Source organism: Delphinus delphis, chromosome 18, assembly GCF_949987515.2.
Source record: "Delphinus delphis chromosome 18, mDelDel1.2, whole genome shotgun sequence".
NCBI lineage: Eukaryota > Metazoa > Chordata > Mammalia > Artiodactyla > Delphinidae > Delphinus > Delphinus delphis.
In genome coordinates, this window is record NC_082700.1 from 20,168,172 (window position 1) to 20,182,883 (window position 14,712).

At 39.0% G+C, this 14,712-nt stretch overlaps 1 protein-coding gene across 5 annotated transcripts in view; it reads right to left on the reverse strand.

Annotated features, from left to right (window-relative positions):
* The window catches only part of LRCH1 (leucine rich repeats and calponin homology domain containing 1), a 190,300-nt gene that overhangs the window by 51,232 nt on the left and 124,356 nt on the right, over positions 1 to 14,712 (reverse strand). For 3 of the 5 annotated variants that reach the window (XM_059996247.1, XM_059996250.1, XM_059996249.1), the window contains exons 5-9: positions 9,444 to 9,580; positions 8,527 to 8,654; positions 7,263 to 7,326; positions 4,035 to 4,140; positions 1,453 to 1,580 (exon numbers count right to left, since the gene is read on the reverse strand). In XM_059996247.1, the coding sequence (XP_059852230.1) occupies positions 1,453 to 1,580; positions 4,035 to 4,140; positions 7,263 to 7,326; positions 8,527 to 8,654; positions 9,444 to 9,580 (563 nt within the window). Of the gene's footprint in view, positions 1 to 1,452; positions 1,581 to 4,034; positions 4,141 to 7,262; positions 7,327 to 8,289; positions 8,428 to 8,526; positions 8,655 to 9,443; positions 9,581 to 14,712 lie in introns of all 5 variants that reach the window. The other 2 variants (XM_059996246.1, XM_059996248.1) reach the window with 1 other exon arrangement.

The following is a 14,712-nucleotide window of genomic DNA, read 5'->3' on the forward strand; positions in this document are numbered from 1 at the left end:
AGAGCAGCCATTCCCACGGAGCCCTGTGCATCCTGAAATCGCTAAATCTAGAAGAATCTGCTTTTTTGAAACAACATGTTTTATTTTACTAATCACTTTAATTGCTTTCCTTCAAGGCTTCCATCTTTACTTTAGACCCTCAACTTCAGATAAACTCTTCATAAAAGAAAGACAAAAGCCCAATTTTCCATGTTTTGCTGACAGACTTGTCTCAGAGCTGACAGACAGGCATCAAATCTGGGAGAGCCTTGTGAGAACCACTGGCTGGAGAGTCACAGAATGAGGTTTTTACTTTCGGAAAATGTCTGGCAGCAGCAGGGGCGGGACGCTGGGTGCTCAGCTGGGGTAGGAGGGACTCATGCTGTCCTAAGAATAAGCAATGATAAAGGCCCCACTGAAGTCATGTCAGTGGGGGTGGAGGACAGAGAGGAGGCGGTGGGTGTGAGATATTTTGAAACAAGAACTGATGGATTTATGATGGATTAAATATACAGAATAAAGAATTAGGTTTTCGACAGATGTATGTCGTATGAGAGGTTCATTATTTTTGTCTTGAGTACACCAGAGTCTCCTACAGTGTACGATTCAGCTGTTTTCCTCCCATTTCCCTTGAAGGTGATGCCCAGAGACGTTCGTTGAGACAGAGCCCAGCCATCCTAACACCATCCTCAGGAAATAAGAACCAGCACCTAGAGACCCCGGGCCTGACTTTAACACAGTAACTCAGAGACCACTGTCTCTCACAAGCCACAAGGAACCTGAATTTCACCGAAAGGATTATCTTCGTGATCCTTGGGTGCCACGACCTGAACCAAAAGGACTGGCAGAAACGTACCAAGGCACCTAATTGTGTCACAAAGTGGAAGCTTAACTACCAGGTTTATAAAGGGCTAGTTTTTCTCTTGTTTCTGCCGCTCCTATGATGATGGTTTGCCTGACAACTTAATGACTTCATCTAACATTTCAATACCTCAGCGCCACTACACCTGCTTATGAATGTGTCCTCAGAGTGACCCTTCTAAAAAGGGAAGACATTCATTTCCAGATTTTAAAAGTCTCCATTTTTCTTCTTTTACTATGAATATACTCCCAAGAAAAACTAACGTACCTAGAATATGTTGAAAAGCATGTGAAACTTTGTTTTACCTTTTTTACTGGATGGCCATGGTAATTCTGATAACTTATACAATGCACTGACTACCAGAGAGCTGAGTCATTTCTGAATACAAAAGAAAATCACCCATATACACAGACAAATAGAGAGGTACGGATGAAAGGGACACGCTCCTAATATCGGCAAATAAACACGTCGGACTTTGAGAAGATGTTATAAAGGCCCAAGGAAGGTGGTAGCAAGCTGACATTTAAGGTTATGGATTGGTAACCTTGAACATAAATTCTAAGGCGCCAAACAGAAGTAAATAAGTTAACAAATTATTATCCTCCACTTGCCTTAATATAGTTTATAAATTCCGAATGGAGAATGTCTGTTCCATGGGAAAATCGGTCTCTTTCTTCTCCTGAGTTCTCATTGTCACTCACAAGGGAAGGCGCTGGTTGAAATTCCTGATGAAATTCTCCTATTAGGAAAATATAGAGAGAGATAGAAAGCTTGATTTCATAAACAGATAAGCAAAACATAGATGACTGTAAAATACATCACCTAGTTTTTCAATCTTCTCCCTGACCTCTTCTGGAGGTATACGAATGACCCAAGTTTTCTCCTTCCAAAAGGATGTGAGGAAAAGGTGAAAAATGGAGGAAGAAGAGGAAGAAAAGTAAAAGAAATGGAAAACCCCAAATCAAATGAACTTAAAAGTCAAGGCCCCTATATGGCTTAGTTCCTTATGAAAGAAATGAAATTTCCTCTTATTTTTTTTAAGGAACAGAGAATAGAAAGTATAAAAGAGGGCTTTTTGTGCTCTCAGCAACGTGTGACAAGTAAGTATTTCAAACTCAAAATTCCGTAGTTACCGAACAACTACTAAATGGCAGGTAAAATACCAAACATTTGGCGAGTTTAAAAAATTAGTGAATGGGACTTCCCTGGTGGTGCAGTGGTTAAGAATCCGCCTGCTAATGCAGGGGACATGGGTTCAAGCCCTGGTCCGGGAAGATCCCACATGCCGCGGAGCAACTAAGCCCATGCGCCACAACTACTGAGCCTGTGGTCTAGAGCCCGTGAGCCACAACTACTGAGCCCGCGTGCCACAACTACTGAAGCCTGCATGCCTAGAGCCATGCTCCACAACAAGAGAAGCCACCGCAATGAGAAGCCTGTGCACCGCAATGAAGAGTAGCCCTCGCTCGCCGCAACTAGAGAAAAGCCTGCATGCGGCAACAAAGACCCAACGCGGCCATAAATAAATAAATAAATACATTTGTTTTTTTAAAATAATTAGTGAACAACTGCAAGGAAGAGTGTGGGAAAGGACTAAAATAAGGATCCAAAATCATAACAACAAAAGAAGTGACTATGATGAGAGCCACATGGAGGGGAAAGCACAGAGCTCATCCACCAGGTCTGTGTTCTAGATGGTGCAGGAGAGGTGAAAGGAGGAAAAGCAGATCTCTTCTCTCTGATCTGGACACTGGGAAAGAAACAAGTAGGACCACACCACCTTCAAGGACTCCTAGCCAGCAAAAAATACCCACTTCTAGAACAGAGGGGAGAAAAACTGCTGACAAATGATACAATTCTTTTATTTTAAAATATTTGCCTAAAACACTACCTCTTATACTGCATATATTGTTACAAAGCTTATCTAAATTACTAAAGTGGCAGTCATATTTTTGCATAATGTATACAGTTATAGTTGGGGACAATGTATGGTTCCAATCATCATCTCAGATAAACAAATGCTAACCTGAAAAACCTGAGCATAATAAGTGAAAGCAAACACTAGAGTGTGAGTTGGTTTAAACCGTTCTCCCGTCACTAGGGAGGGCAAGGCAAACTATTAGGGAGATAATCTGCATATTAATCTAGTTCTATACTATCCACACGTCATCAAACAGTCTCTGCTGCCACAAATGTAATCATTACATTTTACAATTTACTTAAAAGTCACTGAATAAACAGAAGCAGTCAAATTACTGTCATAATGTAATCGAATGAGGGCTACTCACCAAGGTATGAAGTGTATTACCAGGATTTTAAAGTAGGCAAGACGTAGAGTGTTTACTGATCATCTGGTGATTATCAAAGAATCACAGGCTTTTAGAGCTACCCAAAACGTTACAAATCACCTCATCTAATCATCTCATTTACAGGTGAGAGAATTAAGGTCAACTGACTTGTTCAAAGTCAAGTAGATTCCTGGGCACACATCCCAACGACATTTCCCACCCTTGCATGTAGTTAGACGTGACCCCTGGGCCTGTGAAAGGCCCAGCCCACGCTTTCCACGTGGCTGGTAAAGTTCTGTTTCTCTAACTGGGAGCTGGACCCTTTGACTGGGATTCCTGGAGCGAACCTCCATGCTCGTTCCCCTTTAGCTCGAAACAGATGGACTTGGAAACACAAATTAATATAAATTAAAGATGGCAGAATCACCAGATAAAAGGAACTTGGGCTCTTGAAGCACTGCGTGGAGGAGAGTTGCCGGGAGTCACAACTCCCCTTTGGACTTACTTTGCATTGTGTTAAGTCAATGAAATTTGCGGATTTTATGTGTTACAATAGCTAGAGTTGTCTTAAACAGTATATCTACACATCAATGTTTTTTTCCAATAATGGATTTAAAGAATCTTAAATAAATCTTCACAATGAGAATAGCCCTACTATTACTAGCTACGTGACCACTGGCAAGTTAGTTAAACTGAGACTCACCTATAGAATGGAGATGATTAGAGTATTCATGTCAGAGTTTTGAATTTTAAATGAGATGACCTTCACAGATTAGCACAGTGCCTGGGGCATATGAAATGCTCAATAAACATTAACTATTACGGTTGCCATGTTTCCGCATATTTTAAACATAGCATTTGAAACTTAAAAACAAGCTTTTTCTCCCCATCCTTCATTCTCAGACCTTTAACTGGACTAAGGCGATGGCAGGAGTCCTCCTTGATCTGTTGCTCTTCTTCCATGATATTTGACATTGGCACGTTGAGGCTAACGGTGTCTTCATCAGAAGGCTGAAAAGAAACAGGACACTGCCTCATTCAAGGGAGAAGTGTTATCAATATAGATAAAGAGAATGCTACGTGATTTAAAAAAATATATACTGTGATTCTCACAAACATAATATGGAGTAAAAGACACCAAAGGACAATACCAACTTATATAAGTTCAAACATGGGCATAAATAATCCATGGGGTTTGAAGTCAGGATAGCGGCTGCTCTTAGGTCAGGGGCGTGGGCGCATGATGGGGGCTTTGTGGGTGGCTGGTAAAGTTCTGTTTCTCTAACTGGGAGCTGGTAATGAGTGCGTTCACTTTGTCAAAATACGTCAAGCTAACACTCATGTACTTCTCTGTACATATGTTTCGAGCTGAAATTTTTTCAGGTACCTGATGATATTTTCAAACCTAAGAGCCACAGTCAGGGCACTGAGAAGGACTGAGTAACACCTGAGAGAACAAAGAAATAACTGGAAATACACTACCATACCAGCCCTAAGTCTAATCGATCGCTTCAATAGTAATGATGCTCTGAGATCTGACAACACAAATTTACCGAAACTATTTAAGGCTTCATGTGGCCAGTCCCAGAAAGCAGGCAGTCAGCCTCTGGGACAACATCTCATTTGTTTACAGTGCATGTTACACGCAACATCAAGCTTCAGTTTCTTTCCCTGTTTAGGCTGAGGAAGCTGCTTTAAATATATAAGAAGCTGCTTTAGATAGATAATATATAGTACTTAAAAGGAACAGGGGTTCTGTGCAGTTTTCAAAATAATGCTTCGATTTAGTAATCAGAGTTAGTTCTCCCTGGGGGTCTTGTTTCCCACACTAACTGATGAAGTTTATTCAGATAACCTATGATTCTGTCACAAATGAAATACGAAGCCTCATTTATTTTCCTATGTCTCCGTTTTAGCGTCGCTATTTCACGAAAAGCTTTTCAAAATCACAGGGATCAGGAACCTCCACAGAGCACGTTTCTGTGGCTTTGCTTCTAAACTCCTGAGGCTATAATTTTTCACAGCACAGTGTTCATTTACTTTTGGACACGTGCACAGATTGTTCAGAAACTGGCAGAAAACAAATGTACATTTCATTCGTTGCACAGCTATTCACTGAGCCTCACATTTTTTTGCTTGTTTATCTGAGTGACAAATGCTAAACCAATCAGAGTGACAAATGCTAAATCAACCAATGGCAACAGCGAGAGAAAGGAATCAGGTGTGACTTCTGAACCCCACAATGAGACGTAAGCAGGAAGCAAGACTGACTGACCACAGATAATAAAATATTTGCCAAATAAAGTGAAAATAGAAAGCTACACAGAATAATCCAGAACCCTTATCCTTGTAAAAACAAACATTTCTAGGAGGTGTTCTCAGGTAAGGAGGCCACAATGCAAGACAAAAAAAAAAAAAAAGCCAAAGGGAAAACGTACACACTTCATTCTGTTGAACATAATCCTTTCTGTAGTCCTTCCTTCCACCCTCCTCCCATCTTAAAAACTTATTAGCAAAATTCCAAGATATGCATCTAGTTAAAAGGAAGAAAATAAACCCTTGGCCTCCTTTTAGAATATTAGCATCCTACTTATACTAAGTGAGAACAAAAGGATAATGAAGTTCTTTGTGTAATGTTTTATTAATGAACTTAATTATCCTTAGGAGGCAGATAAAGGATAAAGCAGAGTCTGTTTTAATTTAACAGAAACTAAGCTCGGGTGAGTAATTTCTGAAACAAAGGGCTATTTCAGGGGACTTACGAGTTTTAATAAAGTTAAGGGAGTAGAATTAAATACAACTTGTAAAGCAATGTGTTGAGTATTTTCTCCCCCAGGGAATCATAGTAAACTATTCATGTAGGTTCATGAGGGTAATTTTATTTTATCGATGTTGGCCTTCTTTTTCTGCCTACTACTCTTCTTCCTTTTGAAATATTCTGTATTAGAAAGCTTTTAAGGTATCCTAGTGCTTTATGAAGTATTTTGTGGAAAATAAATTCGAACATCTTAGCTACATATTAAACCTCAAAGGCCTTAAGAGAACAGGGAAAAGGCAATTTTCCTGGACTTATATATAGTAAAAATGTGGATTTCTTAGACAGGGTAATTGACCTACTAAGTACATCTTCAAAGAGTATTACAATGTTTCAAAACTCAATAACCACAAAAACTCAGTAAGTTCCCTCAAAAAAGGAAGGCCTGACAATACATACATCCCCTACTCCAGCTATCCCTCCTAGCTCTGCTGTTCAATAAACCCCATTTAATGGTTTATTAGTGAAAGATTTTAGGGAACCTAATAGACTATAAATAAGATAACAAGTGTTCTAACTGAGCTATATATAACCACTTTACAAAGCTCCAGTGTGGGAGGCTTCTTAGCTCACAAATAACCAAACTTATATCCAATTATCTGAAAACAACACAATCTAAGAATTTCAGGAAAACAAATATTGATATAAAAATTACGGCTACTCAAAAATGCATTTCCTGTGGGTAAAATGCAATGTACATTTATAGTGGGAAGCAGCCGCATAGCACAGGGAGATCAGCTCGGGGCTCTGTGTCCACCTAGAGAGGTGGGATAGGGAGGGTGGGAGGGAGACGCAAGAGGGAGGGGATGTGGGGATATATGTATACGTATAGCTGATTCACTCTGTGATACAGCAGAAACTAACACACCATTGTAAAGCAATTATAATCCAATGACGATGTTAAACAAATGCAATGTACATTCGATTCCTTAACATTTATGCAGGCATATAACAACTTTTTCCTGAGTTACTCTGTCACTTAAAAACAAACATATTTATTAAAATGCCTTCCGGGTTCTTGCACACCACTTAGTCATTTCATAATATTTATTAAGCATGCAAGAATATTCCAGATAATGTGAGGGGTGTGGTAGGAGGGGAAGGAGATAGGGACTCTATTCTTGAGACATTTCCAAAACATTAAAGATTCAGAAAAAGCTAACAACAGTTAATATTTACATAACAGAGGATTTCAAATAACTATCACAAGCATCATCACATGTTCTCATGCAACTGCCTTTTATCCGAAAGGAGTACAGCAAATGCAGGTAGATATATCTAGAAGCACAAAAGGAAAAAAATCTGATCACGAATTTACCTCTGTGGCAGATAATCGCTTGTCTCCATTATCACTCCCAACGCCCGAGTCAGAATCCTTCTTGCTGGGTTAGATGCCATCGATATTGAATTCATTTAGAAAAAATTAAAATCACAAAGTTCACAACAAGAGACATCAACTTATATTCAAATAATGACTTTACTAAACAAATTTCTATTATTACCAAAAGACAACAAATACGCCCAGTATTGAAAGTTGTTAAGACAAGGGCCTAATGAAAATCAGATACTTGTACCGTCTAAATATGGTACAAGATAAATTCTTGGTGTTCAGAGTTTCATGGATTTATACTCTACCTGAGTGGCCTGTTCTTTGAAACAGTTAATAATTTTCTTATTTTATTGATTCTAGCATATGAAAAAGCAAAAACTACCAATTGCTTTTGCCTCTTAGGTTATGAAATTTCCTAACTTTCAATAATTCTGTAAACTTTTATTCAGTGACTAAATAAATTTGATAGTATGTTTAAAACAATAAAGTAATGAATACATATTTTAAGCATTATATAAAGGTACCATTAGGGTAGGCTGAGATTTTAAGTCACTACAGTATATTTACTTTTTTTAGTAAAAAGTTCAAGAAAGATTTCTGCAATGAAGACATTTCAAAAACAACCTGCATTTCTACAAGTGTGTTCAGTGTGAGAATTTTGTTCTCCGAAAATTCAAGGCCCAGTTTACACCCCAAAATGGCCAAGTACATGTTAAATGATTCTAAAACTTCCATTCTGAACAGGAAATGGCGAAAACCATACACAGTGCATTTTTAAAAGACAATTAAAAAAAATAAAGTCTGCATTTTTTCTTAACAATGTTCTGGAAGCATATTAAAAATTAACTTAAAAAACCATGTCTCTAACACAACATTGTAAATCAACTATGCCCCCCAAAATTTTTTTAAAAAAACAACAAAAAACCATGTCTCAGTTTGATGTGGTTGTTTTAAATGATAGGTAAAAAATACATATATTTATATTATAGATCTTATTTATAATATGTGCACACACCCATATGTTGCACTCAGGAAGGACTGATTCTTGATTAGGAGAGGGTAGTTGAAACCTGCCAAAATGTTATCAACAGCATCAATTTTCCCTTTTTTATTCCAAAAGTGTTCGAGACTCTGATGTATAAATCTGCATTGGCTGAGTGAAACAAAAGGATTTTTGGAGTTAGTTACCTGGAGCGCCTTGGCCTAAGCAAACGCTAAACGGGGGCTTCTAGCCGAGGGGGGTCACACTCACCCGTCTTCCACGTGCTGGTGTAAATGTGGCCTCTCTATGGTGTGGAGATAAAGGGAGTCGGTTGTCTTAATCTGGCATGCTTGGATGCTGAGATACTTAAATATGTGCACTTTGCCCTTAGTGCAAATCTATGGAGAAATTAATTATAAATATTTTTAACGGCAAAACAAAATGTAAACACTAGACATCTCACTCTGTATAATTTAGTTTTTGCATTTTCACTTTAAGTAACACGTCAACGATGACCACCAAATTTGACCTCTCCAAAACAGGTAAGATTTTAGGCAATCATTTCCTCCAAATTCTACTTCAATAGAAAACCATGTTCAAGAAATTTCTAGTTTCTCTTGCACTAAACCGCAAAATTCTAAGAGAAATACATTTAAGTATAAATAGTGTAAAACGTATATACGTCAGATAACTAACCTGGTAATGTTCCAATTCTGAAAGCATATATACTTCATTCTGTTCTCACATAGTTTAATATTTGAGCTTGAATCTTGTCTCTAAATGACTGACAATATTTTAAAATGGTTAAACTCTAGTTTCCAGCTCACTTCAATGTAAGGAATCTATTACTCCTTTTGTAATCCATACACTCCATGAAAAAATTTCAAATGCATGTACAAAATGATAAACATAATAACTGAATAAGTGAAATCGTCAAACATCATAATTCTGGGATTGCGGTGACCAGACAGTGAGGCAAATGGTGGTAAACAATTTTGATGTCACAGAAGACAACATACTGCGGTCAGATTCACACGAGGTTTCATTTTTTAAGAGATTGTGACTGTTTATGATCGTATCCATACATTAATTCTGCAAAATATCAACAAACCAGTTCTGCTGAGAGTTGCTTAGATGCTATTGATAGCCTATCCCCCCGGCAACAGCTTCGCTGTGAGACCCCTCACCTGTGCTGGAGGAGACTGCAAAGGGTTATTCTCAAGCAGTAATACTTGCAGCTGCTTCATCTCTCTAAAACAAATGGGAATCACGAGCACTTTATTGCAGGAAAAGTCAAACTTTACCAAGGGAAGATCTACTAGTTCTAAAAGAACAGGGGAAAAAAAAAAAAAAAAAGAAAGAAAGAAAGAAAAAAAAAACTCAGAAAGCAACAAGATTAAATGGCTAAACACATTCAAAAATTTTCTGCTTATCTGGAAATATATCATTTAGCATAATTAAAACCAAGTTGTGTGTTAGGAATATAAGTTATGTATATATAATACTTTACTAAAGAGGAGAGGAAAGCTTTCATCGGGGGCCCAACAATTTTTAATTTGTTGTTATTTCTGATACGAGCTGGAAACACTTGACATATATAACACCTATTGTTTAAAAAGGCTTTTTTTCCAGTGAAACAATCACATAAGCCACACCACACAAGATATGCTTATGTTTTAACTTCAAACTGTTTTCAAACAGCTTGCTAGCTTATGAATAATATGTTAATTACAACATATTCTTATGCATTCCGTGTATGTGGGCTGGCAGAATCTCAGAACGAATTACTAGAAATATGTTCTTGATTGTTTAACTCCACTTTAAAAAAGAAATGCTATCAAATTTGGAACTTTGCAACAGACCCTGTAATCCTGATTTGATTAGGCTTTATTCTACTGCTTTAAAAAAGTCTTCTGTAGCTCCACAAACAAGACAGAACATTATATTTAGCTTAAAATCCCCACCCAGTGGCATAGCAAACACTCAGTAATTTCAAGTATTCCAACCGACATTGGCAGCTGCAAGAAACGAAGTCAAATATATTCCATAGAGCAAAGACGCTGAGCAATGCCAGAGTAGGGTGACACGGAGCAAACCACCAAGATCTCCACGTGAGAGGCTACGGAGGGTTCATTTCAGAACGGGCCTCACGTTTGTTATGAAACCTGGTAAGGGAGGATACACGGTGCTTTCAAATACTCAAGGAATTCCCAAGCAGATGAAGGGCAGGGACTATAGGAAGAAGAGGAACAGAAAGCAGTGACCTGGAGAAAGAATTCATGCTATCCCTCCGCTCCCCCTGCACTGCTGGAGGGTTTTCACGTTACTCAGCTACACTACTTCATGTTCCCCCAACAAAGGTTCACTTAGCAACCAGTCTCTGCAAATTCAACTCGCTCTGGGTGTAGAAGGGACTTTCCTTCTTTCATACCTTAGTGAACTACTTTGTATTAGAGAAAAGAGTCATGAGATTGAAATGCAAGGACAAAGACACAGGAGCATCAGCTCAGCAGCTCCCAAACTCAGGTCCATGACAGGCAGGCGGCTGTGTAACAGAAACTCAGGATGTGTCTTTTTAAATCTTTTTTATTGAAGCATAGTTGATTTACAATGTTGTGTTAGTTTCAGGTGTACAGCAAAGTGATTCAGTTATACATATATATGTGTATATATATTCTTTTTCAGATTCTTTTCCATTACAGTTTATTATAAGATATTGAATATAGTTCCCTGCCAGGTCTTTATTGTTTTTCTATTTTATATATAATAGTGTGTATCTGCTAGTCCCAAACTCCTAATTAATCCCTCCCCCACTTTCCCCTTTGGTAAGCATAAATTTGTTTTCTATATCTGAGTCTGTTTCTGTTTTGTAAATAAGTTCATCTGTATCATTTTTTAAGATTCCACACCTAAGTGATATCATATATTATTGGTCATTCTCTGTCTGACTGACTTCACTTGGTATGATAATCTCTAGGTCCATCCACGTTGCTGCAAACGGCATTATTTCATTCTTATTTATGGCTCAGTAGTATTCCACTGTGTGTGTGTGTGTGTGTGTGTGTGTGTGTGTGTGTGTGTGTGTGTGTACACACATTACATCTTCTTTATCCATTCATCTATTGATGGACATTTAGGTTGCTTCCATGTCTTCGCTATCGTAAACAGTGCTGCTATGAACATTGGGGTGCATGTGTCTTTCTGAATTGGAATTTTCAAACTAGAATTTTTGAATTCTGATTCAAATTGCATGTGTACTTTTTAAATTGCCCCAAGTAATTCTCTGCTCAAACTCAGCTCTCCCACCAGTAGCGGGATAAGTGATTCGCCTCAGGTCTCACTCGTCCTGGTTGCCTTGAAGAAGCACATGGAGAGCAGTGGGAGGTGAAGAGAGGAGGTGAAGCCAGAGGATGGCATGGAATCAAGGAAGTCAAAGGGAAAGGGAAAGTAAGATCTTTCCAGTTAATGGTTCGTTTTGAAAACAGGGCTGAGAATTAGGGGTACTGTATGTAAAAAGAGTATCTCCTTGCTAGAACTTCCAGTAATATGAATCCATCTCTCTGATGGCTAACTTGACTCCCTCAAGTTAGGCTGGCAAATCAGGGGTGATTGCTTTTCAGCAATTTGCCACTTAAAATGAAGACTTTTAAGCAAGACTAGAGAGCTAAGTGCTTGGAAGACACAGCAGGAGTGGAAGGAAGGCGACTTACAGTTAAATAAAGTAAGAAATGGTTTTTATAATGACAATTCCTTTTAGTGCCTGTGGGGGACACAATTACCATCTTAGTTTAGGAAAGCTAGAATCTGACATTTTCACAACAAGGAAACGAAGGAGAAAATGATAACTCCAGCTCAGAAAAAGCCAGAGACAGAGCAGGAAAAAAGGGGTAAGAGAAAAACTAAAAAGAAAAACGAATCCCGCTCCTCTTTCTCCATTGCAAAGAGGGGCAATGAATGACTACTTTAATGTTCTGTCCATTCTGGTGCCAGAAAGAACAAAATAGAGTCTCCCTGTTGCATTAGTTGTAGTATAACCACCACAAGATTGATGTGAGCAATTAGGCCACAAACTTTTCCCCCCTCCTCAAACTGAAAGCGTATGAGGAGGGGTACTAAAGAGGAAAAACAAGTGAGTAAATATGAAAAGTCTTTAAATTCACTGCCTGAGAGCATTATCAATGCTCTTTTGTTAACAGAGTTCTCCAGAGTAAAGCAAAAAGAAACCTGATATCCAGGAAATTATTTTTTTTAAAAGAAGGTTTTCCAGTGAACTGACGTTTTAGCTCCGAGTGTATATTAAAATATTAAGCCTGAGAAAACATAATTATGAAAAGTATAGAAATTTGTACGTGATCTTTTTAGGAGAAGGAGTGTTTTTAAGTTAAGCGAGCAACGAGTGGTGAGAGAAACAAATATCTTGATTTTACAGATGCACTTTCTTCCCACATGTTTCTAAACCATTACAGGAAACACTTAAATGATTAAATTAATTTTTTCTTTTGAAAACAAGAGTTCAATAACTTGTGATGACTTCTCAATAATTAACCTAAGAGCTTAAATTTAGATGAAAGTTTTCTTTAATGTTATGAAAGGCTATATGATTATAAATTTGCTGTTAGTAAGAGTTTTCTCTTTATACTTGCTCAAACCAAGAAAAACAATTTCATCCATTCAGAACTGGAACCGCACAATGACAAAATGAAAAATCAATGTTTTTATACCAAGTCATCTCAAGTAATAAAGTAATAAATCTTTAGGCCGAGATAGTTTCTAACTCTTCTTCTTTAAATACTAGCCAGCATGAGAAAGGTGAAGACGGCAGATAACACTTAAAACTCCCATCTATAGAGCACATTACATGTTATAAAGTTCTTTCCCTTTCTTGAGCTCCATTTTCTTGCCTTGGATAATGAAGCACTTCAAGCCAAAGATCATGAAGCAGGAACAGAATAATAAAAATCAGGCAGCTCTCAAATAGCTGCATTAGAGTCAGACTAACCAAATGCGGACTGTTCCCAAATATACCCTTTAGCTTATCAGGCATCCTAATGTGCTTAAATGAAAATGATAGAAACCAATGTGATCTCTGAGAATCAGAGGATGTTTTGGAGAAAGCATACAGTGTCCTGCTGCTCATCAACTCATTCCTGAGCAGGTCCAAACGAGGATCCCAAAATGTGAAATTCAGATCCAGCATGATCTACAAGGCTACTTATCACCGTTCTTAATGGTATAACATTTCTGAATAAATATATCTTTTTTTTTTTTTTTTTTTTTTTTGCTGTACGCGGGCCTCTCACTGTTGTGGCCTCTCCCGTTGCGGAGCACAGGCTCCGGATGCGCAGGCTCAGTGGCCATGGCTCACGGGCCCAGCTGCACCGCGGCATGTGGGATCTTCCCGGACCGGGGCACGAACCTGTGTCCCCTGCATCGGCAGGCGGACTCTCAACCACTGCGCCACCAGGGAAGCCCTGAGTAAATATATGTTTTTTACTTTTAATTTATTTTTGTTTTACTGAAGTACAGTTGACTGACAATTTTTTTTTTGGCTGTGCTGCATGCGGGATCTTAGTTCCCCAACCAGGGATCGAACCCATGTCTCTTGCAGTGTAAACACGGAGTCTTAACCACTGGACGGCCAGGGAAGTCCCTGACAATTTTTTTTATCGAGTATCTTTTTATTTTAACTTCAACGCAACATATCAGAGGCGCACACTATGGAAGCCCAGAGCTGCAGGGAAGGGTTTGCCCGTGTCTGGCTCCTGGGTGGGGCTGTGTGAGGGGCTCAGTGTTCGTGCCGAGTCTCAATGCTGAGGCTCTGGAGCCATCCTTGCTCCAGGCTTCAAGAAATTCATCAAAACAACCAGTGGCGAGGCATGCCCTCGCCTGAAGCACGGACTCGAGACACTCAGGGTTCCCGGTCAGGGCTCCCAGATCCCCAAAGCCCCAAACCCTGACTTCTGGGTCTGCAGGACCAAGTGCAGCAACTAACTACTGACTGGATGTTCCAGGACATCCACGTCCATCCATACCAAAAGCAATTCATGTTGCCTCCTGTTAGGAGCTAAACTGTGTGCCCCCCAAATTCATATGTTGGAGCCCTGACCCACAGTACCTCAGAATGTGACTGTATTTGGAGACGGGGTTTTTAAAGGGTAAATGAGTTAAAATGGGGTCATTCGTGTGGGCCCTAATCCAGTATGATGGGTGTCCTTACAAGAAGAAGAGATTAGGACACAGACACAGAGGGAAGATGCAGGGAGAAGACGGCCATCTACAAGCCAAGGAGAGAGGGCTCAGGAAAAACCAAACTGACCAACACCCTGATCTCAGACTTCCAGCCTCCAGACTGCGGGAAAATACATTTCTGTTGTTTAAACCACTCAAGTCTGTGGTACTTTGTTATGAAAGCCTGAACAAACTTAATACACACACATACACACACACACAGCTTTA